The sequence below is a fragment of the Panicum hallii genome, chromosome 3 (genome assembly GCF_002211085.1).
Source record: "Panicum hallii strain FIL2 chromosome 3, PHallii_v3.1, whole genome shotgun sequence".
In the NCBI taxonomy this organism is placed as follows: Eukaryota; Viridiplantae; Streptophyta; class Magnoliopsida; order Poales; family Poaceae; genus Panicum; species Panicum hallii.
This window is the reverse complement of record NC_038044.1, coordinates 60,064,757-60,082,215: the sequence shown is the minus strand read 5'-3', so window position 1 is coordinate 60,082,215 and position 17,459 is coordinate 60,064,757. Positions and strand designations below refer to the sequence as shown.

Here is a 17,459-nt window from a genome sequence, read left to right as displayed (position 1 = left end):
AACACACCCGAAGACATTTCTCATCCATGGCAACACAAGGGCATTCGTTTACGGGATAAGAAGACCATTCAGGCTTTCGTCTACGGGAAGATAAGTACTAGTACTAGGTGTGTAGGTAACAAAGCTCATCTAGTATTATAGTTACCATGAGCTGCTGGCAACTGATTAGCTGATGAATGAAGATTCACGAAGTACAGAATCAGCTCAGGCTGCAACAGATCCCGTATTACCTCCATACAGATTGTAAAAATCACAGTGCCACAAAGTCTAGAGTTACATTCGTAGATAAGTTACTTATGGTCTGGGAAGGTTCTTTCCCCCTAAACAAATGGACACACAAAAACTGGAACCTCCTCCAGATCAAAAAGGTTACGAGGCAAGTAAAAACTAAATCTCAAAAGGTATGTCTACTTCTTCAGCTTTAGGTCTGGGTCGGACGGCAGCGCTCTCCCTCGGTGGTTGAAGATCATGAAATCCAGGTTAGCCGGGAGGGAGACAATCCTGCAAGCATGGTGGCAAACGGATTAGTGGCCCACAACAAAACTTCTTAATGTAAAGGGGCTCATCAAATCAGATAGTCCAATAGAAAGCTTGGTGTAGGTTCAACACTTCGTGAAAACATGATAATGAGTAAAACAGTGATAGTTGTGTAAGCATATCTCATTCTGAAGACAAAGAATAGGAAGGATTCTTATTCATGATACACCAGCCACATAAGTCAAAGTTCTACTATGGGGCAATTTCAGCTATTTGTGGCCCAAAAAGCAAACATCACAGTGCCCCCAAAAGAAAAAGAGGGCAAGGGCCAGAAAAAAAAAAACTTAAGAGGGGTTTTCTATTACAATAGTCATGGCTAAAAAACACCACAAAAATAGCCATTTTCAAATATTTGGAATCAGTGCGAGCCAGTAGATTCATATAGCAAGACAGTAATCATGCAGGTTTACAAAATAGTAAGTTTAGCACTGTATCAAGTTCTATAGTGACAAAAATAACAAAACTCCTCTAGGCCTGTGCAATAAACTCATGTGTTAAGGACATTGGATATACAGTGTACAGCTAGACAGGTTATTCTGATAATGGTGGCTAAAGCGATGGTATGAAATCCCACTTTCTGTAACTCTGTTTGCTAGCTCCCTGTTCCAAAATTTCCCGATTACAACTTAGGAAAGAAACTAGTTTCAACTTTCTCATACTGCAATATCTTCGAAGCCACTTCACAACTATCAGCTACATTACCACCACATCAGAAGCTCAGGAATCGAACACAGTACTGAGCACCAAATAGGCTCACCTATTCTCCTCAGAATGTGGGAGCACCGAGAGAAACTTCGCTGGAACAGCAAGACCTGCCCACATACACAAGGCCAATCCCAAGAGCAACTCCATCATCACCTGCATGGTCAGAAGCAAACTTTAGCCAAAGCAAACATGCACCAATTTGGTAGGTGAAAACAAAATTAGGAGCTAGGGGGACAAAATGTTTGACAAAACATTGGAGCCAAAGCATGTCAGAACACTTCTTCTCTCATAAGCCTGCTCAAATTTTTCAGTACGGACAGACAACTTCTAGATGCCTAACTAATCTGGATCATATATACTGTGCATTTTCTTTGCCGGCATCTTTGTATGAAAAGGTGAAAGCATTTTACATACGTGCACAGAAGGGAGTGTGGGGCACTCACGCTTGCTGTCAGCAGAGTTTATGCACACCTAGACAACCGGCCTCTGATGGCGCTAACTAACTTACACTGGCACTGAAAACGATCTAGTTGGTACACACTCACAGTAAACTACATCTGAGCCCCTCTGATTTGTACAACTCATTGACCACAGTCTACAATTACATCGCCAAACCCTACCTCTGGGCAAACTTAAGCTAATTGTGAGTGGCAAAGTCTACAATTACATTTACCACCCTAAGCTAATCCAGGTAGCTAGAGAGCACAGGTCTAGCAACCAAATTTCACTGCATCACAGAGTATGGGGAAAAAAAGGAGAAAAGGATTCCCCAGTTCTGAGCATACTTACATCCATGGGTGGCCGAGTGAACTCTTCCTCCGTGATCTTCAGCACCGCCCGATCTGCAACAACACAGGAAACATCAAATCCATGACATCTAATCACCAACAGCATCCGATTTAAGCTAATTGTACAGAAACCTCGCCAGGACTGACACGCGGATAAAACCAGCTCGTCCTACTAGTCCACTACTATCCTAAGAATCAAACCCGCAGCCTCCCAGCCGACCGGTGAAGAGAGCGCCAAGATCACAAAAATTCATGAACTAGATCTAAACCCCGCCCGCAACCCACCCAAACCTCCACGGCGGGCCCGATCCGAGCGCGCGGCGGGCGCCGGAGAACCGGGAACCCGCCACGGAACCGCGTCGCAGAACCACGCGCGAAAGCAGAGGCAGCCGCCGGCGGAAACCGAAGATCCAGAGCAAATTCCGGTCGGAGCACGGCGAGGGGAGGGGGCGTACACTGGATGGTGGCGTAGGCGGCGTGGGCGAGGATGGCGCCGCCGAGGACGCCCACCACGTAGCCGATCCCCATGGCGACTGGCGAGGCGAGCCTGGCTGTGTCTTCCCTGCTCCTCCTGCTCGCCGCGGCGCGGGGAGAATCTCCTTCGGGTTCGATGCGGTTTGACGCCTCGGCGAGCTCGTTGGTCTCCGCTGGCCGTGCCGGCTAACAGATGACTAGACCAGTAGACTGTCGGGCCCAGAAGGCGCGTACGCCGTCGGATCTGCGGTCTCCTGGATCCAGCACCATACAAAATTGAATGTAGCCTTTTCCATACAAAATTGAATGTAGCCTTTTCCCTTTTCAGAAAAATGTAGCCTTTTATTTGAAAATGGAAAAGGTTGGAAGTTTTTTAAAAAAAATCTAGTTTATCGATAGTAGAGTAGAACAGGTTAAGTTTAAGGTCCTGTTTGGATCTAGGTAGGTGAAAGTGCTAAAGTTTAACACTAGGGTATCCAAACAGTAGTGCTAATGGGATAGCTAAATTTTAACCAAGATTTAAAAACTTTATATTTTTAATATAAGCATAAATACTAATAGGTGCTAAAGTTTAGCGCTCAAACTAATAGTACTAAAATTTAGCGCTCAATTTTAGCCCATCTAAACGGACCCTTATTTGCATACGTCGGACCCTTATTTGCATACGTCCAGCGGCCTAGCACATGTAATTATGTTGCTCATGTTCTTGTAGATTTGGGTGTAACTTAGGACTAGGTGTTGCAACTTTTGGCCTAACAGTGAACTACCCTCTGGTGTAACTCTTTGATGGCGGCTGACCTTAGTTGAATGGAAACATTTCCCATATAAAAAAAACGTGGAGTACCATGGATCTATAGTGAAGGAATAAAGATTTTTAAGAAGAAGAAAAAGATGAGCAGATCATATGTATGTGCCCCGGTTCCAAGTATGAATGGTTCCATCTTCATCTTGCCTAGAATGCGTCATGGCAGATAGCAACCGCATCTGATTTCTGATGTAGCTGCAATCGTACAGTCTCAACTGAGAAATACAACAGCACAGGCTGTCCACAAAATGCGAAACACACTACAGAAAACCACAGACAGTACAAAGGCAGAGTTTTCTCACAGGATGCCAGCACGGCCATACACGTTCACATCCCAAGCCAAGATCTTGATTATTGCGTAATTTTGGTACAAAGGCAGAGTTTTCTCACAACAATGATCGTTCTCTGTTTCACTCGAACAATCGCTTACATTCAAGTACAAAACGGATGCAACTGCAGAAGGTGCAACTATACGGTAGCCTACGCAGCCATGATGCAATCAATGGCTTGCTTGCATATCCCAGTCATGGTCGCCTCTGGTCCGTACACCTGCAATGAGTTTGTTGAGCATCATCAGGTCACCTGCTATGGTGATGGAGGCATGGAACTGGTCCTAGTGATTTCATTTTAGGAAATGGAATCATGAGCAAATCATACCTCAATTGGAACACCAAGTTCTGCACCAAGAGTGCGCATTTTCGCGAGTCCGGTTTGGTAGTTTGGACCACCTCTCCGGACGTAAATGTTCATCCTTGCGGCCTTCAATTTCGATTCCTGGAACCAGATTTGGAAGGGGACAAAGCAAATAGGATTGGTGAAGATTTCAAATGGAGACAGGTGGAAGTGGTTGGGGAATTGAACAGTAATTAAACCATACGGTCCAGTTTACCTTCTCTCTTAAAGCCCGAATGATGCCACTAAATGTGGCAGCGACGTCGGTGAAGTTAGCGATACCTCCTCCAATGAGAAGGGCTCTCTTGCGCCCGTCAGGATCAGCAGTAGCACACTGCAAGGATTTAAACATTATTCATGACAGATAAAAGTGAACAGAATAGACAGACAACAGAAAGGTTCTTCTACTGTGCTTACATCCAGAACCACTCTAGCATACTGCAGAACCTCCTCCTCGTTGGGAGCTCCACTGTACTCTGCATAATTTCCTAGCTCCGAAGCATATCCCAAATCTCCAACCTGGTATGCAAGAGGAACTATGGGTCATTTCGCCATGCACCTCACAAATGACAGATTTTATCTTAAATATTAATTCATTTTAGAAATTCATTTCGTGACAAATCCGAAGTTAGCAGGAGAAGGTATCAAAAGGTGCAAAGTAACTTGAAGTAGGGTCTGCAAGAAATTCAGGCATACCGTATCAGCATATATGACACTGGCACCACCACCTGCAACCATCGTCCAAATGCGTCCTTTTGGGTTCAATACTGTGAATTTCAGAGAAGCACTTGTCTGCAAGAAGTGGATCATTACTTAAATCTGATGAAACATACAGAACTGTCAGCATAAAGTTAATCCATATACAACTGTAGATAGCACAGTTCAGGGGGAAGGATTCAATGGAATATCAGGTGTCCAATTTCCCATGAATATACCTTCTCATCCAGTTCATGGATAAAGCTTTCTGAGGGACTGAGAACTCTTCCGAAAGGTAGAGGGAACTCAATGTTACCCCACCTGTACATGAAAACAATGGCCGTTATGGTTGGAGATACAGTAGAAAACCCTCTACCTTTCACATTAAGAAAGGATGATATGATTAGCATTAAGGACAAAATCAGAATCTGTGAGGTACATCAAAAGCCTGAATCTTACTTATTGAAGTTCTTGAAAGCGGCTGTGTCATCTAGTTCTCCTCTCATATCCAGAGGATACGGTTCACCATTTACCAAGGTGAATGGGTTCATCTCAAGAAATGAGAAATCCAAGTCTGCCAAAAGAATCAATGATCATCGTATCATTGACACCGGAAAAGCAACAATTACAAACTGTCTGCCTTTGGAAAGCAAGGGTTAGGTACCTTGGAAAACAGAAAATACACCTCTAATGAAATCACCTATTTTTGTGCGAACCTGAAATTCAAACACGAATCATTAATGAGAATCAGATCACTGATGGTTAATCAAGATAATGAGAATTACCAGCAGTAACAAGTTCAAACCTGTGGGGAATAAAATAAATGGTATAATAGATAAGGAAGTAACAGGGCAATAGCTGACCTCCAAAGGCAGGGTGGCAATCAAGGGAGCACATGCATCAGGTGTCATTTGCTTCTCTGTGGGAAGAAAGATTGTCTTAACCTTGTCCCAGTTCTCCTCAATCTCAATACCTCCACACTCGGAGAAACTAATGGTGCAGCCAAGCCTTTCTGATACAATCGAAAGGTAGTACTCTTGATCATGGGGCACAAATGGCTCAACTATGAAGGTTGTAATTGGAGCTTTGCAGCCACCCATCTCGACCTAGATACATGACGAACTCATACAGATTATAAATAGCTTTAGCAAACAAGCTTTCACTCGAAAAATATGGGAAAAATGTTGTTTTCACTACCTCAACTCCCAACCGCTCCTTAACAAATTGGCGAACTTGGGCAATGTCTAGGTTGAGGGCCACAAGTCCACTCTTACCACGTTTACCAAACAGCATGTCCGGTTTCACGACCAACTTCATAGATGAGAGCCATGGCTCCTGGTTTGCAAGCTCAGTGAAATCCGTTGATTGTGTAACCTACGAATAAGCATACCCGACAATCAGTCACCTGAGGAATATATCAAAAACATGATGCTCTTGAGAGAGAGAAAAGCTACTATAGAGACCAAAATTTGAAACATTTGGTTCAAGAAAAAAATTCTGCACAATCAAATCCAAGCTGTGTTTCTACAACAAATAAACCCTTCCAAGAGAAAGCAAATAAAGATCATGAATTATGTGCTACTATCTGGTGATCAAAAACCAATACGATGTTTTATAGTTACCCACATGAAGTACAGTGTTTGACACAGATCCACTTTATCAGAGCAAATTAGAGATTGTATTACTTTAAAGTATCACAGATTCTAGTGAAGGTTCGCAGAGACTGCACCTTACAAATCCATACAGCAAACCAATTATTATGACTTCGACATTTCTCTAAAAAAGGAAGAGGAATTGAACATTCCCAGCCAAAGTATTAGCCAGTCCACTGACTAACAATGAATTGATTATGGGCCAATCATACACAGAATAAGAAAAGACGGATCTGAGTAGTATAACATATCCAGTATTCATACATGACATATACTAACATCACAACGAATCAGGTCATAAGAAGATCTTTGGACAGGGGTCGCATGTCTTGGATAACTACACAGTGAGCACCATTCAACTCGTCCAACCAAAACAGCATCAGTTCATCAAATCGTTAATTGGAAACAGCAGTAGCGAAGTTATGCAGACAGGGCATTCTACCGAGTAGAACAGCAAACAAACAGGGCTATTGTTTGAAATCTAATTTCCACATGATCCGTACAAAAAGTACCATGTCGAAATCCAAGTAAACAACAGAATTCCATTACCCTATAAATTCGAAACCAATTTTTGCACCAATAACCAACAATAACAATCACGACTCCCAAATCAAATCGCTGTGATCGGCTCCTCCCCAGCTGAGGTCTTCGTCCACTCCAGAACCTTAAACTACCAAAGACGACCGTAGCTACGCAAATACTCCCAGCCTGGTAGAGTTGCAAGTTCGCAACAGCTTCGTACTAAATCATGAGCCGGAAATTAAACACCAGGAGCTGCTCGAGTTCAGCACTCCAAGAGCGTAAAATTTCGCCCACCTAGTCTCTCCCAGCACAGATACTCCCCGGTCCAAAGGCACACCTCACCCCCCAGAATTACACAAGAGCCGCGGACGCCAAGCTGAATCCACCCAACCCAACCCCGCGCGTGCCCCCACAAGGGCAGGATCCGCGCCCGGCACCGCTGAGATCCGGCGACCCAGCCCTCCCAATCAGGCCCCCAGATCACGCGCCGATCCGACAAGCGGCAGGCAGCAGGCAGCAGCTGCGCGGCGGGAGGGGAAGCGGAAACGGGGAAATGACCTGTGCGGAGAGGATCTGGAGGTCGATGCCGGCGAGGCGCTTGAGGTGCTCCCGGAGGAGGCGCTTGGAGTCGTACTCCCGGATCTTCTTCCGCGCCATCGCCCGCCGCCGCGGCCGGACCTTCTTCTCGGAGCGGGGTGGGCGGAGAGCTCTGCTCTGGCGGTGAGCGAGCGAGCGTGCGGACGCGGGCAAACGGCGACGACCGGTGCTCGGGACTCGTGTGCGCGGCCGCGGCGCGGGCGGCTTATATAGCAAGGCCGGCCGGCGGGTACGAGACGGGAGGCGCCCGCCGGCGAAGCGGCTGCCGCTGGGTTTCTTTCGGTCGCCGAGAGGTGGGGCCCCCGCCTGGGTTTGGTTTGGTCTGGTTGTGGGTGGATGGGATCTGGTTGGGTTTGGACCGTTTGGGTTGGTGCCGTGAATGGTGACAACGTGACATACCAAGTTTTTTTTTAAAGAAAAGACAATGTGATATACCACACAGGCAAAGTACAAATATTTGGATATGTGGGGTGGCTGCAAAAAAAATTACCGGATCAATATTTTTTTTCAAACAATTTTGATCAATACACACAGTTCAAATCGCATCCGCAGCACCGCTGCAAACTGGAGTGACCGAGAAAAATGGTCATCCAACATATCATTTTCTACACGAGCTGTCCCGTCTAGCACTATTGCTACACCTTGTACGAGTGTATATGAACAAAGAGGGGTGACATTCTCACGAGTTATATCATGAAGAACAGCTGTAACTTGAGGGTGATTTATTTCTCGTTTAGGATGTTTTGACGGTCGGTCTGATATTTTTGACATTATCGTCACGCTTGTTGCTGCTGAAGGAAGGATAAAGGATCAATAATATCACCATTGATAGTGGATTATTGTTGCTGAAGGAATGAAAATAGACCATATATATCATCATATCATTGAACCGTGGATTGGCAGTACAAATAAGCTACTGAAACTGAAACTGTGGGTTGAACAAAGCTCCTAGTCCATGCCTAGTTACGAACTATATCCATTGGTTTCGGCCATCGGAGCATACGAGCGATCGAGGCCACGTAAAACATGAGCCGTGGTTTTAAGAGCAATTGTCCTCACCTTTTATGGTTCTTGGTTTGTCGCACATTACTTTTGACGACTCCATGAGAAAAAAAAACGAACTTTTGACTTGAGCACAATGCCAAATCATATCTACAGTGCATCGACAAGTCGTGACACAGAGACAAAAAAGCCTTTTTTATTAAAAACAAAGGTCTACCCAGCAGGGCCATGCCAGGGAAGGGATGCAACTGCACTGCTCGTGACAAGTCTTGGCCTTTCCCAATTCAGTGTTTTGCTAGGCAGAAAACGTGCCTCCCAGTCCCAGCCTCTGCGTAGCCGCTCTCCGCGCCTCGGCGACGCCGCGCCATGCCAGCATTCAACGCCGGCCGCCTCAGCCGTTGAGCGGTCGTCTTCGCAAGCGGATCGTCGCAGCATTTCTTTCGCATGCGCGGGATGGATGGGTGGCCTGGTGGCGGTGATCGATGGGCGTCGGAACGATGAGATGCGATGCTGATGGGGTCGATGGATGGGAATCATGGGAGGTTTGGGCGGGTCCCCGTCGTTGCTTTTTCACCCGTTTCCTGCATGACCAAGCAAAGGTTCCACCACTACCAAACTCTCTCGCCCTTTTTACCGCCCGGACGGTGCTCTCGTCGTCCTCACCGATTTGACATCTCGCTTTCCTCTGATTGGCTCACTGCATACTGTCACCTTCACGTGTAATCGTAGAGATGCAAGTTTTTGGCTGTTTTTGTGTTTGCGTTTGTGTTCCAACCCTGGTCCTATCAGACATTCAGACTGCACGTATGATCAAGAGGATAAGAACATGTTTTTTTTTCCGTTTGGGAACAGACAAGAACATGTATTAGTCTGCAGTGGCACGGAGCCTGCCACGCGATAACAGCCCGCGACGTTTCCTTATTAGAATCGTGGCGGTGCAAGACTCGAGCCCACTATATATTCCTCAAAACAGTTTGAGCTAGCAACTTTAAGTGGATCAGATTATCAGCATCCATTTCTCAAACAGAACGTAGCATCTGATATATTCTATCAGAATCCCGTCGATCCAAACCAACGATTTGAGTTCTGCTTAGCATCCTTGAATCCCTTTCACACCACCACCAACGAACCAGTAAAGAGGAGGAGAAAAGAGCATGCTTCGGCCTTCCAGACAACAAATTAGCGAACACGCTTGGCCATCAAGTTGAGCAAAAACGAGCACTTTCTGTTCCCATTAGCAGCACAAGCTAACAACAACATTTAAACCCAGTTCTCAAACACAACTCCGTTAGTACACATTCCAACATCGCATCTCACCAAAGGGGATGTCCTACGGAACAATTGACAATCACACGTGAGGACCCAACGGCCCTGCGGAACAAAGACTATCATCGTTACATGATCCTACTGCTCACCACCGTAGACGACCGACATCTACCGCCAGCCCGAGCGCGTCCAACCTGCCACCCCCAGAACATGTTAGCCATGACGGGATGGAGATCCGAGGACATGCTCCCTGTACAAAGCACAGAACATACATTCACCAACCTGATTGTGAGATGTCAGACAAGGCGACTTCCTGCAGCTCAGCAGTCGTGGGAGCGATGGGAGATTATTCGTCTTGGTAAGAGTTAGCAGCTGGCGTTGGAGCTGGGTTTCGCCTGACGAAGTGGCCTGCTGGGCGTGGCCCCCTGTTGTGACCCCGCTCCCTGAAAGCTGGTCCAGAATGGGAAGGCCCTTCTGTTCGTTCTTCGACACTCTGGTTCTGCTGGAAGTCTGTGGCCTTATTGTGGGATCCGACTGGCTGGTATTCGAGATGACTGCCACCCCTCCGCCATTCCGCGTTTGTGCCATGGCTTGGCCTCCCAGCATCATAACCACCCCTTCCCCTGTGCGCCCCACCACCTCTGTGGTACCTCGCATTATGCTGGCCTTGGCGACGTGGTGGATGATTGACCTGCTGCTGTTCTGACTCACTCTTATGGTTGCCATTTTCCACTGTCAGGTTCTCCTGTCCACTCTGTGCAACCTTCTCATCAAATCCATCACTCCTTTCCATAGGTTTATTACAGATGCTGTCTTGATGGGTAGTACTATCAGATCCTTTAGAGCTGTTCATCTCAAGTCTACCTCCATGGGTATCTACTTGCCCTTCAACAGCAATGTTGCCATCAGAGCTGTTCCGAGGATGGGAGTTAGATTTAGGCTTCCAGTGTGTTCTAGAATGTGAAACTGCCCCGCTGCTTTTCACATCAGATCTTGACATGCTCTTGTGATCGGATGAGTTTGAATCCATGGCTGGGGTTGCTGATTGATAGACAAAGTCACTCCTGCCCTCTCTATCTTTGCTCTCATTTGAGTAGCTACTTGCTTCGTTTCTTTGAGCCTTAACATGCTGTCGTCTTTGCCTGTTAGCTGCACTATGTTCTTTTGCAGCACTGATGGATAGTGGAACTGTTTGAGCTCGAGCTGAGCTGTTCTCAGCAGCAGAATCTGCCTTGGATTTTAACTGCTTATCTTCTTGCTTGCCAGGTTCAACTGGCTGATTCTGATTGGCGGACTTCTGGACTTCCTTTGATTCATGAGAGCTGTCTGCTTGCTCAATAGAATTTGGTACCACCAAAGATGATTCATCTGTATTCCTTCTGCGCCAAGAAGGATTAGACTTCCCATGTCCCTTGCCAGTTTTCCTGTCCTCCCATTTCTTGGGTTCGGGCACCGCATCTAATTTAGAAGCATCGGATGTATCCATTGCTTCCTTATCATGACTGGGATTTTGTTGTTGCAGCTCTTTGGACAGAGGCTTAGGAACATATCTCTCCATTTCCGCCCTCTTTGTTCTTGTAACATTTTCCCCATCATTGGAGGTCTTCCCAGAAGTGGGGTCAGCTACTACTGCATTCCGCATGGCTCCGTCAGACTGCTCATTCGGCACTGGTGGCTTAACTGGTGCCCACAAGACACCTTCATTCCCATGTGGCTTTTCAACAGGCCGAACAGCAAGCTGATGTTTTCCAGATCTTTTTGCTTGCTGAGGTCTTGGTCGACTATTTTCTGTATTCTGTGTTCCATCTGGTGACCTGACACGCTCCTGATTCAAAGATGCAAGTGACATTCCACCCACAGTTATACTTCCCACAGTTACAATAGTACCTTCAGTGGGAACTATAGAGCTACTGATGATAACACCACCAGTATGTGTCTTTGGCTCAGTAGGAACTTTCACTGCATTCTGCTCATTACAGACCACAGGTGGATGTTTAGAAGTAACTTGAGCATCTTCCACCTTTTTCTTACTTCTCAAGTGCCGGGCACCCTTCTTGTTCTGAGTTGGGGGGTCATCATGTGGTGCAACAACAACCGTCGGTGTGTCCACAGAAACCTCCGTATTTTTCTTAGCATTTCCAGTGCTTACTGAAACGATTAGTTTCTCACCAGAAATTTTCTCCTCTGAGACAACATGCCTTTTCCTGTAGCTCTGCTTGGACTTTGGAACACTAATGTCATGCGACCGTGAGATACTCTTCTGCCCGACATGATCCATGTTGCTCTGTGTGTTCCCGACTGAGGATGAGGCAGCATGAGCAGCAGGGTCTTTGCCACCATCTGAAGCATGTGATAGTGCAGTAGTCTGGGGCTGTACATGAACCACAGCATGCTTTGGATCATTAGGAGGTGAAAGAACAGTCTTGTCAGGTGCAGTACCATCACAGGGTTCTGCAGTTGAAGTGGCAGGTTTAGCAATCATATCAAGGCCAGCCTTTTGCTTATCATTCGCATCATCAGCTTCTACTTTTGTATCGTTTGGTTTCTTCGGAAGTACTGAAGACCGTCTGTTCAGTTCTTCCAATTTCATGAGAGCTTTTGCTTTTTGGTTCTTTATCCGTTCCTCCTCCTCAGCTTTCAACTTTTTTGCACGTTCTGCAGCCAGCTCCTTCATCTTTGCACGCTGGATTGGAAAAAACAACAAAAATACAAGACTACTCAGCAATCATCATTCAAATTCTTAAGCATCATGTTACAATCACTACTTGAAGAAATTCCACAAGCAATAAAAGCAGACAAATGTCTTAATTAGAAAAGGCTGTGTTATACTGATGATGATGCACCAACTGTACTGTGATATGAATTCCAACCGGTATCCAAGATATGAATAGACAAGGTAGGCGAATCTATTATAAGTTTATAACTTCCAGCAAGGGCAATGCTGCAACAGAAAACACATTTTTCCGATTGAATGTTTTTATGGACTTGATAAGTCAGATTTCATTGTATTAAATTTTTCAGAGACAATGGTCAATTTTGCCCCCTAAAGATGACTGCAATAAGAAACTTTCAAAACATTAGAATAGCAGCTATACAATTAGTAAAAATACCCCAAATCTACAAATATATACCTGAGACTCATAATCTAGTGAAGCTGCCAAATCATCAGGTACAGTCACAGGTTGCAGCTGTGAAGCACTCTCGGGTGGCTGGCCATGTTGAATGTTATTCCTCAGATCAGCTGGTAATGGATCAGTTGTTGAACTTTCTCCATGTCCATGACTTCCGAACTTATTAGCTGGTCTGTCTTTAGGAGCATGGTGAGTGTTTCTTGAAGCATCACCTCTCCTATGCACACGATCATTAATTGAATCACCAAGCTTTCCAGCTTTGCTAAATTCAGTTAACTGTGAGTGTGCAGGTCCAACAACTGTACCCTCACTAGGCACATTTGGTTGTCTCTTCACCACTGGAGAAATATGAGAAACTGAATTCACCTGGTCAGAAGCACAACCCATCATACCAGTGATGACAGCAGTAGATGAAATATCAGTGCTTTTTTGCTGTTTCTTGAATTCCTTGGACAAAGCTGGTTCTGGGACATTACGTGCATCAACATTTCTGGCTTTGTTGTTCAAACTCTCAATTTTCTCTATTAAAGCTGTATTTTTCTTGATGACAGGCTGCTGATCAAGTGTAACTGAATTATCCTCCTTGAATTTCTTGCGCAGAATGCCATCACCAGTTTCCCTGGGATTGGAACGTGCATTTTCAAAAACAGATGAATGGTCCATTCCAGCTGGACCTCTCTGGTTAGGCACCAACTTTGTAAGTACCCTATTTCTTTCACTGAAGTTATCCCTTGTATCTGCCCTCATGTTCATATCAGTCCGGTTTCCATCAGGATGCGGAAGAAGTGGCGGTGCTGGCTGTGCATTCCTTTCAAATTCATGGGAACCTCCTAGGCGATCAGGGTTATCATGCAAACTTCCAGATTGTCCTCGACGAAAAACATGTATTTTATCAGGTTCCAGCTGCTCCCTCTCCCTCATAACTGTTTCATGTTTTCCTGGTCTGTTCTGAGAATGTCCAGGGTGGAACTTGTCATTCTCATTTGGGAATTGATTTAATATTCCAGGTTGACGAGGACCTCCAACAAAATGAGGATCCCTCACATTGGTATTATTGAAATTTGCTCGAGGGCCATAATATCCATCATAAGGCACTGGACCCTGATAAACTGGTCTGACTGGAATAACAGGCTGATTCATAATATAGGAATTAGGAGGCATAGGATTATAGCCATCTCCATTTTTAGGGTGATATCCACCATGTCCCGGACCCTGCCTTGCTGCTGCTTCTGAGTTGGGTGGGTACGGACCATAATAACCAAATGGTTCGACAGGGAAACTGCCAGGTGGGCCTAAAGGTCTGTATGGCCCACCTGGTGCTGCTCCTCTATGCCACATTCCCTCAGGGGGGTGACCAGGAGGTACATGCCATGAATCGAACTGCGGAGGAGGCATATGAAAATTTTGTGGGTATGGCTGTGGCTGCAGGCCTTCATTTGGCAGATTTGTGGCTGGGACAGGACCACCTCTAGTGTGTGCATGCTGCTCTGTCTTCAAGATATCAACAGGATGATTATTCGATGGCGAAATTACCTCACCAGTTCCTAGCACATAAGACATTTCCCATTACAAGTTAAGGCAATTATATGTATCCAACAACAGTGGATACTATCAACCGATGATGTAATGGTGAAATTATTATACCAGTTGTTAGGGTCTTCACTTGTTCAGCTTGTGGTGCCTCTTTACCCGAACTAGATGTTGGGCGCCCTTTCGAGCTATGGCCTAGAATAAAAAAAAGTGTAAGAAGGATTCTTCTTATATACACAAACAAAGTAGATGAAACTGGCAGTTATAGACAAAGAAGTCTGAACAAATACAAATTTTGCCAAATAGTTTACCAATGTCAGCATTTATCTCATATTTATATAAATGTTTAGAACAGCTAAAAAATTAGAGATGCTAAACATAAAAGCTATAAAAAATAATTTGGCAGGAGCAAGAAACTCGAAGTAAACATAAAACCATAGAACATATCTTATGTTGCCCATAGTTACCTCGTTGACTGTTTACTTCAGAGCCAAGGGTTGGGAAATCACCGGTACTTAGAGTGAACCCATGCCCATGTGACGAAGATCCCTACATAGTTAAAGAAACAAAAAATATGAATTGATGTAATGAATCACAATATAGATTGAGTTCAAGGTCTGTAGAATTACCGATCTATCAATAGTCCTTATCGATGCTTTCACATTCTCTGAAGCATTATCTGCGAATCGAGAAAGCTGTGAACTTCCTGGTCTTGTCTCCGCACTTCGGGGACGATTTGTAGCCATTGATAGATGTGATGATGGAAATGTTCCTGATGCTGATGATGGGCGAGAATTTGGACCCCAAGCACTGGGTGAACCAAGTGATTCACTTCCAGCTGTTGATGGCCTTGAGCCTCCCCCTGAGGAGGGTCGGCCATTGAAGTGGCTGGATGAACTGGAACTTCCATCATTCTTGGCAGACAGAATTGATGAGGAACCCCATGCATTTGGTGTTGTAGATGGTCCTTTGCTGCCCCATGTGAGGGTGCCCCTAACAAAAATAAAAAATCTCATGACACGGTAATTATGGGAAAACATTGACATCGTCCTAAACATCAAAACACTGAATTATATGAACTGTTGGCGAGCAAAGAAGAATGTAAACAAAAATCTCATGACATTATGGGAAAACATTGAGATCATCCTGAACATCAAAAACACTAAATTATATGAACAGTTGAAAAACAAAGAAGAATGTATACTTACTTTGGAACAATTTCCAGGTTGGGATCAAGACCATTGTTTTCCGACCTTCATAAGCAATAACCAAATCAATCCACATACAGAAAAGTCTACAGAATTAAGGTTTTGCTACCAAATAGGAAACTGTTACCTCTGACTTGGTAAATTAATCGGTTTTGGGACTTTTCCTAGAACAGTCATACCAGATTTCCTTTGAGGTGCCCATCTGAAGGAATCCATAAGAAGGAATTAAATTAGCAGAGTTAATTGACTGTGCAGGAAAAAATAAAAATGTTTGCAATCAGTACAATAGATAAATCCGCCCACACAAATTACAAATATGAAATATCCCACTATATTAATATGGACAACATTTCTTTAATAGCGCCTCAATGTGTGACCTATTGTACATGCAACAGCGCAACAAGCTTATTTCTGTTATTGTGAAATCATTAATTGGGAATCCTCAACCTAAAATCATCCCCTCATCATGAATGCAAGTCTATTTAGGTTTGTCATAAGTCAACTTTCTTTAACTTTGATGACCTATTTAGGCTTATCCTAAGTCAATTTTTTCTAACTGTGACTAGCAATATATTATCTTAAATGAAAATGAGGTATATGCTATAAAAGTAGTTTCCATTCTATCAATGCCAATCTTTTGTTTTTTATCTATATAAAATTTTATATATTGATGGTCAAAGTTAAAAAGGTTTGACTTAGGACAAACCTAGATGGACTTATATTTGTGATAGGAGGAAGTACAAACTTGAGCACCATAGCCGAATAGAGTAATAGTTTTCCCTGTTCTTACCTTAAAACTTCAACAAGTCAACCCATACAGTCACAAAATCGGTTATACAGAAAAGCTAAGCAAGAAAGAAAGAGGTGATTCAAACGTGGAAAGAGGTAAGCAAGCTACTGAGGGAGGTGGCTCAGCTGCACAAAATTGTAAGCAGAACCCCAGAATTTCCAAGACTGCAATTCTTCATTGACAAGACAGCCCATATAATCACTGCATCATTTAACAACCTGTGTTGTTTTCCACACAAATTGGATTACCAGACCCGTCCAATATCCATAACCGACAAAACCTCCATATAATTCTCACCAATAAAAACTTGTAAGGTCCCGCATGATGACACAAGTACCAGCTTCGCTCAATTTTGTGAGTCCATTGGCCCAATTGGACAACGGTGGCTCAATATCAAACTCGGGCATCCAAAAGCTATCATCTCTCTATACTCCCGAAATCAATTGGAATCAGCTGCATATTGCTCCCACACCACACCAAGCAGATGCTAGGCTATATTTTTTTTAAAAATCCGCAGGGAACAATGCACAGGCCCTACGCATAATACCACAATTGCGAAAGGAGAATTTGGGAAACATAATTGCATCGCGCGGGAGCGTGGGCTGGAGATCGCGAACCTCCTGTCCGTGGTGAGCGTCGAGGCCATGGCCCCTCCTCCCCGCGAGGAAGCTCCCCCGGCGGGACACGCCTCTCTAATTCCCCGGTGGCGAATCGAGCGGGAACCAACTGCCGGGGCGTGACCGGGGCCCCGAGGCCGGGGAGATCGAGATCCCTGGGGCCGCCTCCCTGCAGCCAAGAGGAGCGAGTGGGACCGCCGAAACCCTAGGAGGCGGAGGCGGAGGCGGGTGAAGCGATCAGCGCGGGGAGCCGGCGGCCCGGATCGGTGGCGCGCGGCCGCGGAGGTGGATGCCGGGGAAGGAGGAAAGGTAACGGGGCCCTCGGCGCCCTGCCGTCCGGCGAGCGGCGGCGGCGGGGAGGGGCGGGTGACAGGTGGGGCCCGCTCGTCAGGGGCGGAGGCGGGAGGGCGAGGCTGGGGGAGGGAAGGAGAGAGAGAAGGTTGTGGGAGCGTTCGTGAGAGCCATAT

The 17,459-nt window shown here is 45.3% G+C and overlaps 3 protein-coding genes across 4 annotated transcripts; all 3 read right to left on the bottom strand.

The window, feature by feature from the left end:
* Positions 1-114: 114 nt before the first annotated feature.
* On the bottom strand, positions 115-2,687 carry LOC112883841 (membrane magnesium transporter). Its single transcript, XM_025949087.1, has 4 exons — positions 2,486-2,687; positions 2,032-2,084; positions 1,295-1,395; positions 115-501 (listed from the first exon to the last, which is right to left on the bottom strand). Exons 1-4 carry the CDS (start codon positions 2,556-2,558, stop codon positions 408-410), a joined length of 321 nt encoding a protein of 106 aa, XP_025804872.1. The 5' UTR covers positions 2,559-2,687; the 3' UTR covers positions 115-407.
* Positions 2,688-3,629: 942 nt separating this feature from the next.
* LOC112887362 (ATP-citrate synthase alpha chain protein 3) lies at positions 3,630-7,737 on the bottom strand. The gene is made up of 11 exons (XM_025953506.1): positions 7,410-7,737; positions 5,875-6,051; positions 5,541-5,783; positions 5,342-5,393; positions 5,137-5,251; positions 4,917-4,998; positions 4,678-4,773; positions 4,399-4,500; positions 4,199-4,315; positions 3,967-4,083; positions 3,630-3,858 (listed from the first exon to the last, which is right to left on the bottom strand). The coding sequence occupies exons 1-11, from the start codon at positions 7,506-7,508 to the stop codon at positions 3,790-3,792; spliced, it is 1,269 nt and encodes a 422-aa protein (XP_025809291.1). The 5' UTR covers positions 7,509-7,737; the 3' UTR covers positions 3,630-3,789.
* A 1,892-nt stretch (positions 7,738-9,629) lies between these two features.
* On the bottom strand, positions 9,630-17,420 carry LOC112887462 (protein MODIFIER OF SNC1 1). 2 transcript variants are annotated; one of them, XR_003227562.1, is made up of 9 exons: positions 16,993-17,420; positions 15,713-15,787; positions 15,586-15,630; positions 15,007-15,370; positions 14,845-14,926; positions 14,492-14,572; positions 12,848-14,391; positions 9,999-12,399; positions 9,630-9,910 (listed from the first exon to the last, which is right to left on the bottom strand). XR_003227562.1 is itself a non-coding variant. In XM_025953638.1 (8 exons), the coding sequence occupies exons 1-8, from the start codon at positions 17,019-17,021 to the stop codon at positions 10,063-10,065; spliced, it is 4,557 nt and encodes a 1,518-aa protein (XP_025809423.1). In that variant the 5' UTR covers positions 17,022-17,420; the 3' UTR covers positions 9,630-10,062. The 2 variants fall into 2 exon arrangements, 1 of the variants encoding a protein (XP_025809423.1); XM_025953638.1 differs by having other exon boundaries at positions 9,630-12,399.
* Positions 17,421-17,459: the final 39 nt, after the last annotated feature.